Here is a 20,808-nt window from a genome sequence, read left to right on the forward strand (position 1 = left end):
TTCAGCTGATGGATGGGGTGCATTGGGGTGTGGCGGTGCCGGTGCGGATCCTCTGGGGCGGCTTTGGGAATGGATGGGGGAGGCACCGGCAGCAGGTGCGGAAGGGGGGTCTCGGTGCGGGGCGGCTGCCGGGGGTGGCTGAGAGGCTCCGGGAATGGGTGGGGGAGGCACCGACAGCAGCTGCGGCACAGCTGGGGCCTGCTCCTGGTTCCGGTACCGGCCGGGCGGGTCCTGCTCCCGATTCCGGTACCGGCCGGGCGGGGCTCCCAAGACGCCGTGGATGTGATGGCCCATCCCGGTGCGGATCCTCTGCCCGGGATGCGGTCCCGGTCGGGCGCTGGGGTCGCGGTGCGGGTGGGATGCCGGTCCGCTGATACCGGTGAGGGCGGGGCGCGGGTCCCTGTGCGGGTCCGCTAATGCCGGTGCGGATCGGGTGCGGGTGCGGCGCCCGGGTCCCGCCCTGCCAGGGATGCCGGTCCCGGCCGGATGCGAGTCTCCGCCCGCGGTCCCGGTAGGATGCGGATCCCCTGTCCCCGGTGCCTGTAGAATGCGGGTCCCTGCCCCCGGTACCGGTAGGATGCGGATCCCCTGTCCCCGGTGCCGGTAGGATGCGGATCCCCTGTCCGGGATGCCGGTGCCGGTAGGATGCGGATCCCCGCCCCCGGTGCCGGTAGGATGCAGGTCCCTGCCCCCGGTACCGGTGCCGGTAGGATGCGGATCCCCCGGTGCCGGTAGGATGCGGATCTCTGCCCCCGGTGCCGGTAGGATGCGGATCCCCCGGTGCCGGTAGGATGCGGATCCCCCGCTGCCGGTAGGATGCGGATCCCCCGGTGCCGGTGGCGGTGCGGGCGCTGCCGGGGAGGCGGGCGGGAGGCGGGCCGGTGACTCATGGCTTCCCACCGGCGGCGGCTCCTCCCCACGGCCGCCGGCCCCGCGCAGCCCCCGGCACATGGGCCGCGGCTCCGGCAGCGCGGAGCTGGCCATGGCCGCACCGCCCGCCCGCTGCCCCGACTGCCCGCGGCCGGAGCGGGGGGGCGGCGGCGCGACCCCCGCCGTGCCACACCTCGCCATTGCGGTGGACGAGGGGGACGTGCTGCCCGGGGCGCTGCGGATCGTGCGGCGCCTCAGACCCGCCTGGGACCCGGCCACGGTGAAGACCAAGGTACGGCGGGGAGCCAGAGCCGGCACACCGAGAACCGGCGGCCGCTTTCACCGGGGATCGCTCGGTGGGGCTGCGGAGCCCGGCTGGGGGGCGGCTGTGGGGTTATAGGGTCTGTCTGAGCGCGGTGCTCATCCCAAAGGGGAGTGCGGGCAGCTCCAGGGGGGCTGAGGGGCTCAGCCTGGGCGCTATGGGGTCTGTCCTAGGGGGGCTGTGGGGCTCAGCCTGGGCGCTATGGGGTCTGTCCTAGGGGGGCTGTGGGGCTCAGCCTGGGCGCTATAGGGTCTGTCCTAGGGGGGCTGTGGGGCTCAGCCTGGGCGCTATAGGGTCTGTCCTAGGGGGGCTGTGGGGCTCAGCCTGGGTGCTGTGGGGTCTGTCCTAGGGGAGTTGTGGGGCTCAGCCTGGGCGCTGTGGGGTCTGTCCTAGGGGGGCTGTGGGGCTCAGCCTGGGCGCTATGGGGTCTGTCCTAGGGGGGCTGTGGGGCTCAGCCTGGGCGCTATGGGGTCTGTGTTAAGGGGGTTGTGGGGCTCAGCCTGGGCGCTGTGGGGTCTGTCCTAGGGGGGCTGTGGGGCTCAGCCTGGGCGCTGTGGGGTCTGTCCTAGCAGGGTTGTGCAGCTCAGCCTGGGCGCTATGGGGTCTGTCCTAGCAGGGTTGTGCAGCTCAGCCTGGGGGCTGCAGGGACACTGTGGGGTTTAACCCGGGGGGCTCCCGGATCTGTTCGAGGGGGAATGTTGGCTCACCCAAGAGGTTTTCTCTTGGGTGCTGTGGGGTTCACCATGGGGGGCTGTAGGACCTGCCCCAGAGGATGTGACACCCGGCACCCCCACCCCTGAGTCTCCCCTCTGCACCCAGAGAATAACCGGGGGTTCATCAGCTGTGCAAAGGCATGGCACCCCCATCGCACCCCCCCCCACGAGGTTTAGGGACCCCCTGGGTTGTCACCGAGCGGTGGCTGTGGCTACATAAGCGTCCCCAGGCCGCTCCCGGGAGCCGCTCTTGTTTGGGATATTTGTTGGTTCCCACATTTCCCGGGCTGCGTGGGCTGAGCCCCGCTTCGGGTGGGAGCTGGACACCAGTCCGGGACAGGGCTCGGCTCTGCGGGGCTGCCAGGGCTGTGCTGGCGTGGGAATCGCTGGGGTGACACAGGCTGGCGGCGCCGGTGCCCTCGGCTGTGCCCTGGCGCTGGGCACCGGAGCGTGCAGGGGCTGGCACTGCGTGCCCTTAAACCTCTGCACGTGAGGCAGCGTCCCCTCGGAAGGCGCACGCTTCCCGTCATTAAAAATGTATTAATAGCCAAGTGTAATGAAATCCAAGAAGCTGCAGGAAAAGCCGTCTGAAAGGGCAGATGGCAGCGGGCAGGAAGCTGGGAGTTGGAGTTTGCCGGGGCAGGAAATGTCTCGCTCTGCTCGCAGAGCTCCGTGGTTGTGGAGGGACCCCGGCGCTGCGGTACCCAGGCTCCGCAGGGCTCAGTGTTCCACACCAGCTCGGGTGTGCGGGAGTGTTTTTAATTTAAAAAGAAGAAAGAAAAACACTCAGGAGTTGAAGGAAAACCCTCCCGTTGCGTTTCCCTCCTCCCGCGTTTCCCCTCACTCGGGATGGGATGGAGCGGGCCGGGGGCCTCAGCTGGTTCCCATTAGCGATCCCATTCCCGGTGCCCTGGAGCGCTGCCCCGTTCCCAGCTCCTCTCAGGGCTGTACCAGGCTGTGCCGGTGGCTCGGGAAAATCTCCCGGGGCTCAGGAAGGATCTGGGAGCTCGGGCTGCCCTGCTGTGAGCTCCTGGCTGTGCTCGCTTCCCAGAGCTCCTGCTCCTCATCCCTGAGGAGTGTCCGTGAGGCTGAGTCAGGCCCCACGCTGCCAGGGAAGCACAAACTCCTCTGTCCGTCCATCCATCCATGGATTCTATCCATCATCCATCTATCCACAATCCATCCATCTCTCCATCCATGGATTCCATCCATCCATCCATCCATCCATCCATCCATCCATCCATCCATCCATCCATCCATCCATCCATCCATCCATCCCTTCATCCATTTATGGATTCCATCCATCCATCCATGGATTCTATCCATCATCCATCTATCCACAATCCATCCATCTCTCCTTCCATGGATTCCATCCATCCATCCATCCATCCATCCATCCCTCCGTCCGTCCCTCATCCATCCGTCCATCCATCCATCCATCCATCCATCCATCCCTCCGTCCGTCCCTCATCCATCCATCCATCCATCCATCCATCCATCCATCCATCCATCCATCCATCCATCCCTCCATCCCTCCCTCCGTCCATCCCCCATCCATCCATCCATCCATCCATCCATCCATCCCTCCGTCCGTCCCTCATCCATCCGTCCATCCATCCATCCATCCATCCATGAATTCCATCCATCCATCCATCCATCCATCCCTCCATCCCTCCCTCCGTCCGTCCCCCATCCATCCATCCATCCATCCATCCATCCATCCATCCATCCATCCATCCATCCATCCATCCATCCATCCATCCATCCATCCCTTAACCAGAGATAACAGCGGCAGCACCGCGGAGCCAAAGCTGTGCGAGGTTGCCCTGCAGGGTTGGATGTTTTTAGCCCAGATTTGGCCACAAGCTGCCCTGCTGGTGGCCAGCCCGGGCTGGGGGAGCTGAGGGAGCAGCACGGGGATGTTTTGGGAATGCTGAGGGATTCTCCCGGCAGGTGCAGCACCAGCAGTCGGATTTTGCTGCCTCACCCCAGCGCTTTGGCACGGCACTCGCTTTGCATTTAATCCCTGCAAAGTTCACGGAGTGTCGCTCCTCCCCTCTGTCCCTGCTGCCACCCGGCTGCAGGAGGGAAGGATTTGGGGTGGCTGCAGCCTGGATCCACAGGGAACAGCACCCAGACAGCCACTGCCACCCTTGGGAGCCACCCCCAAACCCAGCGAGTCCCTGCAGGTCGCCCAGAGCCACGTGGCATCTCCAGAGTCTGTGGCCTGGAATGCAGGGGGGATAAGGCTCAATAATCCCATTAAACCTGCTGGAAAGGGCTGCCCGGGCTGTGGGGCAGCAAAACAAAGCAGCGCCGAGGATTTCACTCCGTGTGGAGCCGCTCACCTGCGGCTGACCCACACGTGGCCCGTGGTGACACCCGCACGGACAGGATGTGACACCTCTGCTGCCTGAATTGCCAACCTCTGGGGCCTGGCAGGACAAGAGGAGGAAAGAGCTGAGCCCCAGGGTGAACCCAGATTATCAGCTCGGGGAAAAGCAGCTTGAGAAGGCTCTGCTGCAGCTGAGGGGCAGCAACCCTGAGGATGGGGCAGCGACCTCGCCCTGCTCACCCCAAATCCAGCTGTGGAATGGGGGTGTCAGCCCTGTCTGGCTTGGAGGGTTCTCATTCCAGTGCCTGGAGTCTCCCCTGGGAGGCTGCTGGGGAGCCCTATATATAGGAACCCTATAGGGGAGCGTGGGTTGCTGAGTGGGATGTCTAAAATTATCCGTCCCATCCCTGAGCTGCACGGCTGCCGGAGCAGGAGCCCTAAACCCCCTCCTGCTCCAGCTCCTCCATCCCACAGGAGTGAGGGAATCGTTCCCATGGGGAGCCACAGCACCCCAGAGTGCCCAGTTTGGAGCTGGGACTTTGGGGGGCAATGGGACAGGGGTTTCTTGTGGGGTGACAGAGCCCAAATAATCCTCTCAGTGCCCCAGAGGTGCTGAAATCCCAGTGGGATGAGGGAATCATTTCTAGGGGAGGCACAGAGTGCTCAGCTTGGAGCTGAACATCCCACGGTGTGGGGGGCAGTGGGGCAGGGAATTCCTGTGGGGTGACAAAGCCCTAAAGCCCCTCAGTGCCCTGTAAGTGCCCAAAGTCCCAGCAGGATGAGGGAATCATTCCCAGGGGGAGCTGGCACAGGGACAATGGGACAGGGATTTCGTGTGGGGTGACAGAGCCCTAAATCCCCTCAGTGCCCTGGAAGTGCCCAAAATCCCAGTGGGACGAGGGAATCATTCCCAGGGGAATCTCTGGAGCTGGCACAGGGACAATGGGACAGGGAATTCCTGTGGGGTGAAACATCCCCAAACCCCCTCAGTGCCCTGGAAGTGCCCAAAATCCCAGCGGGATCAGGGAATCGTTCCCATGGGGACCTGGAGCACCCCGGAGTTCCCAGCTTGGAGCTGACATGGGGGTGATTTCCTATGGGGTGACACGTCCCTAAGTCCCCTCGGTGCCCCAAAGGTTCCCAAAATCTTGGCAGGATGAAGGAATTCTGCCCAGGCAGAGCCGCAGCACCCCAAAACTGGCACAAGGACAATAAAACAGGGGTTTCTTGTGGGGTGACACAGCCCCAAACCCCCTCAGTGCCCTGGGAGTGCCCAAAATCCCAGTGGGACGAGGGAATCATTCCCAGGGGGAGCTGCAGCACCCTGGAGTGCCCAGCATGGAGCTGGCATGGGGAACAATGGGGGTGATTTCCCATGGAGTGACAGGTCCTAAAATCCCCTCAGTGCCTCAGAGATGCCCAAAATCCCAGCGGGATGAAGGAATCCTGCCCAGGGGGAGCCGCAGCGCCCCAAAACCGGCATGGAGAAAACGGAGCAGGGGTTTTCTGTAGGGTGACAGGTCCCTAAATCCCCCTCGGGTGCCCCGGAGGTGCCCAAAATCCCGGCGGGATGGGGCTCGGAGCCCGGCTCGGAGCGGCAGCAGCCCCGGCATGTGCGCGGGCAGGCGGCCAAGGCGCAGCTCGGGGAGAACAAAACTCCCTTTCCATCTGCGAGGAGCCATCAGCGCGGTGACACGAGATGTCCCCAGCAGCGACATCCCCGCCTATCAGCGCCCCGGCCCGCGGGGAGGGTCGGAGGAGGGCACGGGGGGTGGTGTTTGCCCCGGCCTTGTTTTCAGCCACGTTGGGTGGTTTATTTATTTATTAGGTGTTTTTTTTTTTTTTTTTAATTTCGTGCCAATTGACGCTGATTTTTCTCCTCCCCCCCCGGGGCTGCTCCCGTGCCAAGCGTGCTGGTGGCACATCTGGCCTGAGCTGTTCCTGAGATATCCCTGAGCTGTTCCAGGTGAAAAATAACAGGATTTTCACCCAAACCACCACCTCTGCCTGCAGACCTGTTCCTGAGCTGTTCTAAGTGAAATTAGCAGGATTTTCACCCCAACCACCACCTCTCCATGCAGACCTGTTCCTGAGCTGTTCTAGGTGAAATTAGTAAGATTTTCATCCAAACCACCCCTTCTGCCTGCAGAGCTGTTCCTGAGATATCCTTGAGCTGTTCTAGGTGGATTAGCAGGATTTCCACCCAAATTAGCAGGATTTCCACCCAAACCACCCGTTCTGCCTGCAGAGGTGTTCCTGAGCTGTTCCAGGTGAAAAATAACAGGATTTTTACCCAAACTGTCACCTCTGCCTGCAGAGCTCTTCCTGGGCTGTTCCTGAGCTGTTCCAGGTGAAAAATAACAGGATTTCCACCTAAACCACCCCTTCTGCATGCAGAGGTATTCCTGAGCTCCCAGGTGAAAAATAACAGGATTTCCACCCAAACCACCCCTTCTGCATGCAGAGCTGTTCCTGAGATATCCCTGAGCTGTTCTAGGTGAAAAATGACAGAATTTTTACCCAAACCACCCCTTCTGCATGCAGAGGTGTTCCCGAGCCATTCCAGGCGAAAAAATAAGATAATTTTCACCTTCTACCAGCAGAACCCTGAGCCTCAGCCCTCCCAAACTCACCTCGCTCCCCCAGGAGCTTTCTTGGCTGTTCTGCCTCGCTCCTTTTCCTCATTTTTTGCCGTTTCCACGAGGTTTTCCCACCTCGTGGGAGGGAAGCAGACATGGGGGTTGCCCTATTCCCAGCCTCACCCAGGTGTCACCCCCTGGCTGTGTCTGTCCCCACGCAGCTCTTCACCGACGGCATCACCAACAAGCTGGTGGCCTGCTACACGGACGAGGGCATGGGGGACGCGCTGCTGGTGCGGGTGTACGGCAGGAAAACCGAGCTGCTGGTGGACAGGGAGACGGAGCTGAGGAACTTCCAGGTGCTGCGAGCCCACGGATGCGCCCCCGACCTCTACTGCGCCTTCCAGAACGGGCTCTGCTACCAATTCCTGCCGGGAATCGCGCTGGGACCGGACCATGTGAGGGATCCTCACGTCTTCAGGTGGGTGGGACATCCTGGGGGGATCTGGGGGTTCTCCCTCGTTTTTTTTTTTCCCCCCAATTTTCTGGGGGTTTGTTCTGTGTTTGCAGCTCTGGCCTGGCTGCCGTGGGTGGGGGGCACTGGTGTGCCCAGTGCTGGGGTAAATGGGGGTCGCGGGGTGAATGGGTGGAACTGCAGACAGAGGCGTCAAAATGACCAAATTTCTGATTTTTATCAGGTTTTGGTGAAGCCAAAATCCTGATTCCAACTTTCCTGGGCAGCTGGAATTATGGTTTCCTGGGAAGGTGGAATTAAGGTTTCCTAGGAAGGTGGAATTAAGGTTTCCTGGGAAACTGTAATTTAGATTTTCTGGGAAGCTGAAATTAAGGTTTCCTGAGAAGCTGGAATTAAGGTTTCCTGGGGAATTGGAATTAAAGTTTCCTGGGAAGACGAAATTAAGTTTTTCTGGGAAAGTGGAATTAAGGTTCTATGGGAATCTGGAATTAAGGTTTCCTAGGAAGTTGGAAATAAAGTTTCCCAGGAAGTTGGAAATAAAGTTTCCCAGGAAGTTGGAATTAAGATTTTCTGGGAAGCTGAAATTAAGGTTTCCTGGGAAGCTGGAATTAAGGTTTCCCAGGAATCTGGAATTAAGGTTCTCTGAGAAGCTGGAATTAAAGTTTCCCAGGAAGCTGGAATTAAGGTTTCTTGGGAATCTGGAATTAAAGTTTCCTGGGAATCTGGAATTTAGGTTTCCTAGGAAGTTGGAATTAAAGTTTCCTGGGAAACTGTAATTTAGGTTCTCTGGGAAGCTGGAATTAAGGTTTCTTGGGAATTTGGAATCAAAGTTTCCTGGAAAGTTGGAATTCAGGTTTCCTGGGAAACTGTAATTTAAATTTTCTAGGAAGCTGGAATTAAGGTTTCCTAGGAAGCTGGAATTAAAGTTTCCTGAGAAGCTGGAATTAAAATTTCCTGAGAAGCTGGAATTAAGGTTTCCTGGGAAGTTGGAATTAAGGTTTCCCAGGAATCTGGAATTAAGGCTTCCTGGGAAGATGGAATTAAAGTTTCCTGGGAATTTGGAATTCCTCAGGAAGCAGAGTTTAGGGCTGAATTTACCCTGAAAATGACAACTCTGAAATGCTCCAGAGGCCGATCCCTGACCTGGAATGACGGCTCACCTGTGCCAACCCTGCGTTTTAAGCAGGATTTTCAGGGAACCCCCTGAAAGCACCCCCAAATCTCTTCGGGGGATTTTGCAGGGGGCATTGTGAGGATTCGGGGTCACCCCTCACCCTTCCCCTGTGCCCCATGCCAGGCTGGTGGCGCGGGAGATGGCCCGAGTCCACGCCATCCACGCCAACGGGAGCCTCCCCAGGCCCATCCTGTGGCAGAAGATGCACAAATACCTCAGCCTGGTGAAGACAGAGCTCAGCCCAAAGGTATCCAACGCCAGGTAAAGGCAGAGGGATCCCACAGAGCCAGGCTCTGCCTCGGGCACCCCCTGCCCACCCTCTGGGGCCGAGGTTCCCAGGTAAAGCCTCTGCGGGGATTTAGGGCTGGATTTGGGGTTGGATTCCTCTCAGAGCCGCTGGAGCAGCTCCAGCCCCTTCTTGCTGCTGGTTTGGGTGGGATTTGAGCTTTTTCAGAGCTCTGGATGTGTCTGTGCAAGATCCAGATGGACACACAGCCTCCCATTGCTGGAACAATCTTTCTCCTCCTCCCTGGAGAACAAACCCGAGTTCAATCCCTGCTGAGCTGCCAATTAACTCTAAAAATTAAACCACACAATTCCCATTTCCAGCCACCCCATCCCGCTTTTTGGGGGCGGCCGTTTTGGCCAGGCAGGTGAGAACTGGGGTGTCTGGGAAGGATTTGGGCAGCCCCAAGAGGAGCAGGAGGTGAACGAACCCCTGGGCAGGGCAATGATTAACCCGCGTCAGGAACCAGCCGGGCTTTTCTCAGCACCCGCCGGGCCACGGGCAGACTTTACCCACCCTGCGCCTTCCTGGAGGCCAATTAGGCAATCATTAACGAGCTCTCTTCTTGGAACCTCTCCTGAGGCTACCAGAGTCCAAAACAACCTCGCGTGCTCGGGGAGCCAGCGCTGGGTGGGTTTGGGGAGTGGGCGCGGGGGTTTTGGGGATAAGGGATGCGCTGAGGATGAGGTGGGGTGGGTGGCTGGGTGCCAAACCTGGTGCCCTCCCCAAAAAGGGCCTGGTTAGCGCCTCTCTGTGTCATTCGTGGGGTCGTTTGTAAGGCAAGAGAGGGAAATTCTGCCTCTGAGCCCCCAGGGAAGCAGTGGAAGTCAGGCTGGGAAACCTTAATTGAACTGGGAACCCTTTTTGCTGCTGTGACCCCAGGGAGGTGCTGGAAGTTGGGGAAATTCTGCCCCTGAGCCCCAAGGGAAACTTTGGAAGTCAAGGAAGAGCAATTCTGCCTCTGAGCCCCAAGGAAACTCTGAAATTTGGGGAAATTCTGCCCCTGAGCCGTCAGGGAAATGCTGGAAGTCAGAGAAACTCAATTCTGCCCCTGAGCCCCAAGGGAAGTGCTGGGAGTTGGGGAAATTCTGGAAGTGGGGAAATTCTGCCCTTGGGCCTCCAGGGAAGCTCTGGAAACTGGGGAAACGCCACCCCTGAGCGCCAGAGTGGCTTCCCCGAGAGCAGCAGCGATGCCACCCTGACCCTTTTGTCCCCCCAAGAGCATCAGCAATGCCACCCTGTCCCTTTTGTCCCCCATGAGAGCATCAGTGATGCCACCCTGTCCCTTTTGTCCCCTTCCCCAAGAGCATCAGCAATGCCACCCTGACCCTTTTGTCCCCTTCCCGCAGGGCATCAGCAATGCCACCCTGACCCTTTTGTCCCCCTGAGAGCATCAGCGATGCCACCCTGACCCTTTTGTCCCCCTGAGAGCATCAGCAATGCCACCCTGACCCTTTTGTCCCCCCGAGGGCAGCAGCGATGCCACCCTGTCCCTTTTGTCCCCCATGAGAGCATCAGCAATGCCACCCTGACCCTTTTGTCCCCCCGAGGGCAGCAGCGATGCCACCCTGTCCCTTTTGTCCCCTTCCCTGAGAGCAGCAGCGATGCCACCCTGACCCTTTTGTCCCCTTCCCCGAGCGCATCAGCAATGCCACCCTGACCCTTTTGTCCCCCCGAGGGCAGCAGCGATGCCACCCTGTCCCTTTTGTCCCCCATGAGAACAGCAGCGATGCCACCCTGACCCTTTTGTCCCCCATGAGAGCATCAGCAATGCCACCCTGACCCTTTTGTCCCCCCGAGGGCAGCAGCGATGCCACCCTGTCCCTTTTGTCCCCTTCCCTGAGAGCATCAGCAATGCCACCCTGTCCCTTTTGTCCCCCATGAGAGCATCAGCGATGCCACCCCGACCCTTTTGTCCCCTTCCCCGAGCGCATCAGCAATGCCACCCTGACCCTTTTGTCCCCTTCCCCGAGAGCATCAGCGATGCCACCCTGTTCCTTTTGTCCCCTTCCCGGAGGGCATCAGCAATGCCACCCTGACCCTTTTGTCCCCCTGAGAGCAGCAGCGATACCACCCTGTCCCTTTTGTCCACCCAAGAGCATCAGCAATGCCACCCTGTCCCTTTTGTCCCCCCGAGAGCATCAGCAATGCCACCCTGTCCCTTTTGTCCCTCCAGGAGCATCAGCGATGCCACCCTGTCCCTTTTGTCCCCTTCCCCGAGAGCAGCAGCGATGCCACCCTGACCCTTTTGTCCCCTTCCCCGAGCGCATCAGCAATGCCACCCTGACCCTTTTGTCCCCTTCCCCGAGAGCATCAGCGATGCCACCCTGTCCCTTTTGTCCCCTTCCCCGAGAGCATCAGCGATGCCACCCTGTCCCTTTTGTCCCCTTCCCCGAGGGCAGCAGCGATGCCACCCTGTCCCTTGTGTCCCTTGTGTCCCCTCGGGCAGCCTCCCGCGGGACGTGCCCGGCCCCGAGGCGCTGGAGCAGGAGCTGGCCTGGATGGAGCAGACGCTGTCGCCGCTCGGGTCCCCCGTGGTGCTGTGCCACAACGACCTCCTGTGCAAGAACATCATCCTGGACAGGACACGAGGTCGGTGTCACTGGGTGTCACTGGGGGTGTCACTGGGTGTCACTGGGGGTGTCGCTGCGGGTGTCACTGGGTGTCACTGCGGGTGTCACTGGGGGTGTCACTGGGGGTGTCACTGGGGGTGTCCCTCGGGGTGTCACTGGGGGTGTCACTGGGTGTCACTGGGTGTCACTGGGGGTGTCACTGGGGGGTGTCACTGGGTGTCCCTGGGGGTGTCGCTGGGGGTGTCCCTGGGGGTGTCGCTGGAGGTGTCCCTCGGGGTGTCACTGGGGGTGTCACTGGGGGTGTCACTGGGTGTCCCTGGGGGTGTCCCTCGGGGTGTCACTGGGGGTGTCGCTGGGGGTGTCACTGGGGGTGTCACTGGGTGTCACTGCGGGTGTCACTGGGGGTGTCACTGCGGGTGTCGCTGGGGGTGTCACTGGGGGTGTCACTGGGGGTATCACGGGGGGTGTCGTCACTGGGGGTGTCCCTGGGGGTGTCACTGCGGGTGTCACTGCGGGTGTCCCTGGGGGTGTCACTGAGGGTGTCACTGGGGGGTGTCACTGGGTGTCACTGGGGGTGTCACGGGGGGTGTCGCTGGAGGTGTCACTGGGGGTGTCCCTGGGGGTGTCACTGGGTGTCACTGGGGGTGTCCCTCGGGGTGTCACTGGGGGTGTCCCTCGGGGTGTCACTGGGTGTCCCTGGGGGTGTCCCTGGGGGTGTCACGGGGGCTGTCCCTCGGGGTGTCCCTGGGGGTGTCACTGGGGGGTGTCACTGGGTGTCACTGGGGGGTGTCACTGGGGGGTGTCACTGGGTGTCCCTGGGGGTGTCCCTCGGGGTGTCGCTGGGGGTGTCACTGGGGGTGTCACTGGGGGGTGTCACTGGGTGTCCCTGGGGGTGTCCCTCGGGGTGTCGCTGGGGGTGTCACTGGGGGTGTCACTGGGGGTGTCACTGGGGGTGTCACTGGGTGTCCCTGGGGGTGTCCCTCGGGGTGTCACTGGGGGGTGTCCCTGGGGGTGTCCCTCGGGGTGTCACTGGGGGGTGTCCCTGGGGGTGTCCCTCGGGGTGTCACTGGGGGTGTCACTGGGTGTCACTGGGTGTCCCTGGGGGTGTCACTGGGGGTGTCACTGGGGGTGTCGCTGGGGGTGTCCCTGGGGGTGTCACTGGGTGTCACTGCGGGTGTCCCTGGGGGTGTCACTGAGGGTGCCACTGGGGGGTGTCACTGGGTGTCACTGGGGGTGTCACTGGGGGTGTCACTGGGGGTGTCCCTCGGGGTGTCACTGGGGGTGTCCCTGGGGGTGTCACTGGGTGTCACTGGGGGTGTCACTGGGTGTCCCTGGGGGTGTCCCTCGGGGTGTCACTGGGGGTGTCGCTGGGGGTGTCGCTGGGGGTGTCACTGGGGGTGTCCCTGGGGGTGTCACTGGGGGTGTCACTGGGGGTGTCACTGGGTGTCACTGGGGGTGTCACTGGGGGTGTCACTGGGTGTCGCTGGGTGTCACTGGGGGTGTCCCTGGGGGTGTCACTGAGGGTGTCACTGGGGGGTGTCACTGGGGGTGTCACTGGAGGTGTCACTGGGGGTGTCACTGGGGGTGTCACTGGGGGTGTCACTGGGTGTCACTGTCAGCAGTCACAGGATGATCCTATCCAGGTGCTTTTATTGAAGAGCTCTGGGTGTCAGGGGTACAGACCCAAATCTGACTCTGACATGGGTTCAAGATGAACACATTTTTATACCCTTATCATTATATAGCTACATATTAATTATTAAATTTATGTTGTTCGATTGTATACATTGATTTCATCCAGGCATGGATTTTTGTAATTTCCATCAAACCCCCCCAAACATCGTTTCTCACGATTCTTGTTACAGTTAAACAATAATTATATCTAATTACCAATCAATCCTTGAATTTAACTATAATTATATCTAAATACCAATCAAACATTGCATTTAACAATCAGATCATTTCTCATATTTATATGATAAATATGACCAATATTATAATATTTATAAATATAATGAACATAAATATAATAACTTTATAAATATGACAATATAATGAAAATATAATATAAATATATTTGTATTTATCTAAATATTATGTTATAATAATTATAAATATTATAATAAATATAAATATAAATATAATAAGTTTATAAATATGACAATATAATGAAAACATAATATAAATATATTTGTATTTATTTTAATATGATGTTATAATATTTATAAATATTATAATAAACATAACTATAATAAGTTTATAAAGATGATAATATAATGAAAATATACTATAAATATATTTATATTTATTTAAATATGCTGTTATAATATCTATTAATATCATAATAGATATAAATAGAATAAATTTAGAAATATGATAATGTAATGAAAATATAATATAAATGTATTTATATTTTTAAATATTATGTTGTAATATCTATAAATATTATAATATATAAACATAATGCATTTATAAATGTGATGATATAATAAAATATAATGAAAATATTGATATGTTTATATTATATTTATAAATATAATAATATCTATATTATCATATTTATAATGTATAATTTATCATATCATATAATCATTTCATTTATCATTTTAATTAAATTATTATATGGGTGCGGTTTCACATGATCCAGTAAAACCCAACATTTTCCCAGGGCCTACCAGGCCCAACCTTTCTTTCCAACTGCCCTGAATATCTCAGGGGACATTGATGATGATGAAGACTTTGGGACCATTTTATCCCCGTGCTGCCACCCCCTCTGTCCCCAGCCGTGACCGTTTTTGTCCCCGCAGAGCGCGTGCGCTTCATCGACTACGAGTACACGGGGTACAACTACCAGGCCTTCGACATCGGCAACCACTTCAACGAGTTCGCAGGTGGGGAGCGCCTGGGGGCCCCCAAAGTGCCCCCATCCCCGGCCCGGGGTGTCCCCATTGCTGGGATGGACAGGGAGTTGTCCCCAGTGCCATACTGGGAAATGGGGTGTCCCTGTCACTGGAGGTGGAGAAGCGAGTTTTATTCCCAGTCCCATACTGGGAAATGGGGTGTTCCTAATACTGGAATGGTGGAGAGAGTTATTCCCAGTCCCATACTGGGAAATGGGGTGTCCCCATTGCTGCGATGGACAGGGAGTTATCCCCAGTGCCGTACTGGGAAATGGGGTGTTCCTGTCACTGGAGGTGGAGAAGCGAGTTTTATTCCCAGTCCCATACTGGGCAATGGGATGTCCCTGTTACTGGGAATTCCATGTTCCATACTGGGAAATGGGGTGTCCCTGTCACTGGAATGGAGGAGGGAGTTATCCCCAGTCCCATACTGGGAAATGGGGTGGTCCTGTCACTGGGAATTCCCAGTCCCGTACTGGGAAATGGGGTGTCCCTGTCACTGGGGGTGGAGAAGCGAGTTTTATTCCCAGTCCCATACTGGGAAATGGGGCGTTCCTATTACTGGGAATTCCATGTCCCATACTCGGAGATGGGGTGTCCCCTTTTACTGGGAATTCCATGTCCCATACTGGGAAATGGGGTGTCCCTGTTACTGGAATGGAGGAGGGAGTTATCCCCAGTCCCATACTGGGAAATGGGGTGGTCCTGTCACTGGGAATTCCCAGTCCCGTACTGGGAAATGGGGTGTCCCTGTCACTGGGGCTGGAGAAGCGAGTTTTATTCCCAGTCCCATACTGGGCATGGGGCGTTCCTATTACTGGGAATTCCATGTCCCATACTCGGAGATGGGGTGTCCCCTTTTACTGGGAATTCCCAGTCCCATACTGGGAAATGGGGTGTCCCTGTTACTGGAATGGAGGAGGGAGTTATTCCCAGTCCCATAATGGGAAATGGGGTGTCCCTGTTACTGGGAATTCCATGTCTCATACTGGGAAATGGGGTGTCCCTGTTACTGGGGGTGGAGAAGCGAGTTTTATTCCCACTCCCATACTGGGAAATGGGGCGTTCCTATTACTGGGAATTCCATCTCCCATACTGGGAAATGGGGTGTCCCTGTTACTGGAATGGAGGAGGGAGTTATTCCCAGTCCCATAATGGGAAATAGGGTGTCCCTGTTACTGGGAATTCCATGTCTCATACTGGGAAATGGGGTGTCCCTGTTACTGGGGGTGGAGAAGCGAGTTTTATTCCCAATCCCATACTGGGAAATGGGGCGTTCCTATTACTGGGAATTCCATCTCCCATACTGAGAAATGGGGTGTCCCCAGCCCTGGGATGGACAGGGAGTTATCCCCAGTGCCATACTGGGAAATGGGGTGTTCCTAATACTGGGAATTCCATGTCCCATACTGGGAAATGGGGTGTCCCTGTTACTGGGGGTGGAGAAGGGAGTTTTATTCCCAGTCCCATACTGGGAAATGGGGTGTCCCCATCCCTGGGATGGACAGGGAGTTATCCCCAGTCCCATACTGGGAAATGGGGTGTACCTGTTACTGGGAATTCCCAGTCCCATATTGGGAAATGGGGTGTCCCCATTACTAGGATGGAGGAGAGAGTTTTATCTCAGTCTTGGGGTGGGAAATGGGGTCTCCCCATCCCTGGGGATGGAGGAGGGAGCCACACCCCAAATCCTTCAGCAGGAAATGGGGCTGCCCATGGTCACAGCGGGGTCTCTGCTGTTCTTGGGCACCCGAATGCCCCTGGGGTGCCAATCCTGGCTCCTCACCCCAAGGGCCAGCAGCTGATCCTGGGTTTGTGCCCGGCTGGGCTTGTGCTCTCCTCGCTTTACCATGGAGACCCCAATCCCTCCCTGTCCCCCCGTGTCCCCCCCGTGTCCCCCCAGGTGTGAAGGAGGTGGATTACGGCCTCTACCCCAGCAGGGAGACGCAGCTGCAGTGGCTGCACTCCTACCTGCAGGCCTACAAGGAGCTCACCCAGGGCCACCCAGGTGACAGCCAGGTGTCCCAGGAGGAGCTGGAGACCCTCTACGTGCAAGTGAACAAGTTCTCCTTGGTGAGTGAGGAGGAGGAAGGAGCCATCCTCCTTGTGTGAAAACACGACCCAGGGGATTCAGGAGTGAGGGAGTTCTCCTCTGCTCTTGTCCTTCCAGCTGGTGCCAGCTTGAGGGCTTGGGGACATCGGGGACAGGCTGTGCCAAAGGGCCTGGCAGTGCCTCAGGGACGCCGAGCCCCTGGGCAAGGTCACGGGGTGTGTTGAGGACAGCTGTGCCCGACAGGGTGGCCTTGGGCAGCCCTTCAGAGGGGTCAGGCACGGCTGGAGTGAGGAAATCCTCTTTGCTGACTGCCAGGGGCGGTTCCAGCCGATTTTCTGGAAATTTCGGGTGAAATATTCTCTGTTTTCCCAGGAGGGCAGCACAGGGGTGGCATGCCATGTTCAGCACCCTCCCTGCTGCCATCCCTCATTCCAGCCAGGAGCAGCCTCTGGAGGGCACAAAAACCCCATGTGGGTCCATGTGCTGTCCCTGTCACAGCCCTGGGGATTGGGGCACGGCGGTTTCTGTCCGCGTGGCTGTCCCCTGACCCTTGCTCTGTCCCTTGCAGGCGTCCCATTTCTTCTGGGCCTGCTGGGGGCTGATCCAGGATAAATATTCCACCATAGACTTTAATTTCTTACGGTGAGCGCGCACGGGCTGCCCCCAGGGAAATGGAGGAGCCCGGGGAGGGTCCTGGGGAGGATCCCTGGGGAGAATCCTGGCGATCCCTGGGGAGGATCCCTGGGGAGGATCTTGGCAATTCCTGGGGACAATCCTGGCGATCCCTGGGGAGGATCCTGGGGAGGATCTTGGCAATTCCTGGGGACAATCCCGGCGATCCCTGGGGAGGATCCTGGGGAGGATCCCAGGGAAGATCCTGGGGAAGATCCCAATGGTGTCTGGGGAGGATCCCAGCAGTTCCTGGGGAGGATCCCGGGGAAGATCCCAGGGAAGATCCTGGTGGTCCCTGGGGAGGATCCCAGGGAGAATCCTGGCTTTTCCTGGGGAGGATCTCGTCTGTCCCTGGGGAGGATCCTGGGGAAGATCCCGATGGTCTCTGGGGAGGATCCTTAGGAGAATCCCAGTGGTCCCTGGGAAGAATCTCAGGGAGGATCCCAGGGAAGATCCCAAGGATCTTGGGGAGGATCCTGGTAGTCCCTGGGGAGGATCCTGGGGAAGATCCTGGTAATCCTTGGGGAGGATCCTGGGGAAGATCCCGATGGTTTCTGGGGAGAATCCTTGGGAGAATCCCAGTGGTCCCTGGGGAGAACCTCGGGGAGGATCCCAGGGAAGATCCTGGTAATACTTGGGGAGGATCCTGGGGAAGATCCCGATGGTCTCTGGGGAGGATCCTTGGGAGAATCCCAGTGGTCCCTGGGGAGGATCCTGGGGAAGATCCTGGCAGTCCCCAGGGAGGATCCTGGTGGTCCCTGGGGAAGATCCCAAGGAGGATCCCAGGGAGGATCCTGGTAATCCATGGGAAGGATCCTGGGGAAGATCCCAATGGTGTCTGAGGAGGATCCTTGGGAGGATCCCAGTGGTCCCTGGGGAGAATCTTGGGGAGAATCCCAGACAAGATCCTGGTAGTCCCTGGGGAGGATCCCAGGGAAGATCCCAAGGATCCTGGGGAGGATCCCAGTAGTCCTTGGGGAGGATCCCAGGGAAGATCCTGGCAGTCCTTGGGGAGGATTCTGGTGGTCTCTGGGGAAGATCCCAGTGAGGATCTCAGGGAAGATCCTGGTAATCTCTGGGGAGGATCCTGGGGAAGATCCCGAGGATCCTGGAGGTCCCTGGGGATGATCCCGGGGAAGATCCCGATGGTGCCTGGGGAGGATCCTGGCCATCCCAGAACACATGAGTGTCTCATAGCCACCCCTCCTCTCTCTCTCTTTGCAGATATGCAAAGTTGAGGTTCAAACAGTACTTCAAGATGAAGCCGGTGGTCGCAGCCCTGCAGCTCCCCAAGTAGGGGCACCCCGAGCTCTCCTGTCCTGGCCGTGCCCTCGCGCCCCCTTCACCCCTTTGCCCAGGGGGACACGAGGAGCCCCGCCCGGCCACCCCCGTGCCAGGAGAGCCTGGCCACCCCCAAGAGTGGACCACGAGATGCTGGAGAGGACCAGGGCCCTGGCGAGGCCCCAGCCCATGCCAGGACGCCTCACCACCGCCTTAACGCCGAGCCCCGCTCGGCCCCGGTGCCCGGCAGGTCCGTGCCCGCTGGCACTGCTGCTGCTGCTGCTGCCTGGCACTGCCCCTTCCCCTGCTCTGGCCCTGAGGGGGACACGGGGTCACCCCAGAGCTGCCCCGCTTTGGTCACTTTGGCTGTCCCCTCCTGCCCTGATGGGTGCCACCCCCAAAGCAGCGCTGTCCCAGGTCCCTGCTGGCCCCAGGGACAGGACCTTTGTCCCTTTGGGGTGGCAGCTGCTGGCAAAGGGGCAGTGCCAGCCGTGAGCCCCTGGCACCAGTGGGGTGCTGCTGGTGGGCACTGGGTGTCCCCACAGCTGCCCCTGCCTGTCCCCACTGTCCCCTTGGCTTGGTGGCTTCCCCCCTACCCTCATCTCTGCCTTCAGGGTCTTCTGGGGACATCCAGGAGGGTCTGTCCTGCCTGTCCCCACCCATCCAGCTCCTGGCAGCAATCAGGGCCCTGTGTCACCCCTGGCTGTGGGGACAAGGTGACTGTCCCTTCTCTGGGCACAGGGATGTCCCCTAGGGCCCTGTGTCACCCCTGGCTGTGGGGACAAGGTGACTGTCCCTTCTCTGGGCACAGGGATGTCCCCCAGGGCTGGCACATCCATGCTTGTTTCAGTGGTAGCTGCAATTTGGGGCTGGTGGATCTGGGGGCTCTGGGGGTGCTCCGGTCCCTTCTGTACCCCGAGATGTCCCCATCCAACCCAGGCCCCCACTCTCTGCTCCAAAAAAAGTCACTTTTATTGTGCCAAGGGCCAGGGGGAGGAACGATTGTAAACAGGGATGTGAAATATACAGGTTAAGTTACTCGTCGTCTTATTAACAAAATAAAGCTCTATCTATATTTACAATCTTTTAAAAAACAGAACGAAACAAAACGACAAAATAAAAAGAAAAAGAAATGGAAGAGAGACACGGGAAGAGCTGCAGCTGTGGGGAGGGGACACATCTGCTTCCAGTCCCTCTGCAGCACAGCCTGGCCCAGCTCTGGAGCTGGGACCCCTCCCCATCCCCAGGGACCCCTCCCCATGCCCGGGGACCCCTCTCCATCCCCGGGGACCCCTTTCCATCCCCGGGGACCCCTCCCCATCCCCGGGGACCCCTTTCCATCCCCGGGGATCCCTGTCCCTCCCCAGGGAGTTGGGAATAAATAAAGCACTGACAAAGGGCAGGGGAGCTGGGAGGGGCTGGCGGGATGTCCCCTGGGATAAAAGATGTCCCCACAACAGTGTCACTGTGGCAGTGTCCCCACGGCAGTGTCCCCCCAACAGTGTCCTGCAATGCTGGTGCTGCTGGGATTCGCATCCCCAGCCCGGCTTGGGGACAAGGGGACAGAGGGACAAGGGGACAGAGGGACAAGGGGACAGAGGCTGGTGCTCGCTTTGTGCAGCTTCGAGCCCAGGTGGCCACGGTGTCCCCAGCACAGTGACAATCCCTGCGATGTCCCCAGCGCTGTCACTGTCCCTGTGCTGTGCCCAGCGCTGCCACCGTCCGAGCGCTGTCGCTGTCCCAGGCTCGGGGCTGTTCCCGGCTCTGCCACACGGCGGTGCCGGAGCCCCGCGCACGGAGCGACAGCGGGGACACGGCCGGGGAGAGAGCGGCTGAGCACGGGGGGACACGGCACACACAGCTGGGCATGGCACACACACCTGGGCATGGCACACACAGCTGGGCACGGCACACACACCTGGGCATGGCACACACAGCTGGGCACGGCACACACAGCTGGGCATGGCACACACACCTGGGCACGGCACATGGGCATGGCACACACACCTGGGCACTGCTACACACCTGGGCACTGCTACACACCTGGGCACACACACCTGGGCATGGCACACACACCTGGGCACTGCTACACACCTGGGCACACACACCTGGGCACGGCACACAGAGGGACATGGCACACACAACTGGGCACTGCACAAACACACCTGGGCACTGCCACACAGAGGGACACTGCACTCACCTGGACATGGCACACACACCTGGACACTGCTACTCACCTGGACACCCCCAACTCTCACCTGGACACCTTGGACTCTCACCTGGACACCCCCAACTCTCACCTGGACACCTTGGACTCTCACCTGGACAGCCCTAACTCTCACTTGGGCACTGCCACACACCTGGACATGGCACACACACCTGGACACTCTGTATGCACAAAGGGACATGGCACACACACACCTGGGCACTGCCACACACCTGGACAAGGCACACACTCCTGGACACCCTGAACTCTCACCTGGACACCACCATGCCCAGCCACGCGCCAGCCCCTGGAGCAGGCTCTGACCACCCCAAGCTCATTTTTCTCATCATTCCTTTCCCTCACAGCCGT

The 20,808-nt window shown here is 58.4% G+C and overlaps 2 protein-coding genes across 3 annotated transcripts; both read left to right on the forward strand.

The window, feature by feature from the left end:
* Positions 1–949: 949 nt before the first annotated feature.
* On the forward strand, positions 950–19,315 carry ETNK2 (ethanolamine kinase 2). Of its 2 annotated transcripts, XR_010030787.1 has the most exons (9): positions 950–1,162; positions 7,041–7,300; positions 8,592–8,729; positions 11,204–11,346; positions 14,135–14,218; positions 16,131–16,300; positions 16,849–16,922; positions 18,177–18,949; positions 19,020–19,315. XR_010030787.1 is itself a non-coding variant. In XM_063177852.1 (8 exons), the coding sequence occupies exons 1-8, from the start codon at positions 950–952 to the stop codon at positions 18,247–18,249; spliced, it is 1,155 nt and encodes a 384-aa protein (XP_063033922.1). In that variant the 3' UTR covers positions 18,250–19,315. The 2 variants fall into 2 exon arrangements, 1 of the variants encoding a protein (XP_063033922.1); XM_063177852.1 differs by having other exon boundaries at positions 18,177–19,315.
* On the forward strand, positions 14,543–16,118 carry LOC134430276 (uncharacterized). Its single transcript, XM_063177853.1, has 2 exons — positions 14,543–15,373; positions 15,629–16,118. Exons 1-2 carry the CDS (start codon positions 14,561–14,563, stop codon positions 15,827–15,829), a joined length of 1,014 nt encoding a protein of 337 aa, XP_063033923.1. The 5' UTR covers positions 14,543–14,560; the 3' UTR covers positions 15,830–16,118.
* Positions 19,316–20,808: the final 1,493 nt, after the last annotated feature.

The sequence above is a fragment of the Melospiza melodia genome, chromosome 28 (genome assembly GCF_035770615.1).
Source record: "Melospiza melodia melodia isolate bMelMel2 chromosome 28, bMelMel2.pri, whole genome shotgun sequence".
Classification (NCBI taxonomy): Eukaryota; Metazoa; Chordata; class Aves; order Passeriformes; family Passerellidae; genus Melospiza; species Melospiza melodia.

What these genes read in the sequence shown, in the direction of transcription:
- LOC134430276 (XM_063177853.1), top strand. Translation starts at nt 14,561, where the DNA reads ATGGGATGTCCCTGTTACTGGGAATTCCATGTTCCATACTGGGAAATG. An exon ending in GGAGGAGGGAGTTATTCCCA is followed by an intron (nt 15,374 to 15,628) that starts GTCCCATAATGG and finishes TGGGAATTCCAT; the next exon opens with GTCCCATACTGGGAAATGGG.
- ETNK2 (XM_063177852.1), top strand. Translation starts at nt 950, where the DNA reads ATGGGCCGCGGCTCCGGCAGCGCGGAGCTGGCCATGGCCGCACCGCCC. An exon ending in AGGGATCCTCACGTCTTCAG is followed by an intron (nt 7,301 to 8,591) that starts GTGGGTGGGACA and finishes GCCCCATGCCAG; the next exon opens with GCTGGTGGCGCGGGAGATGG. An exon ending in ATAGACTTTAATTTCTTACG is followed by an intron (nt 16,923 to 18,176) that starts GTGAGCGCGCAC and finishes CTCTCTTTGCAG; the next exon opens with ATATGCAAAGTTGAGGTTCA.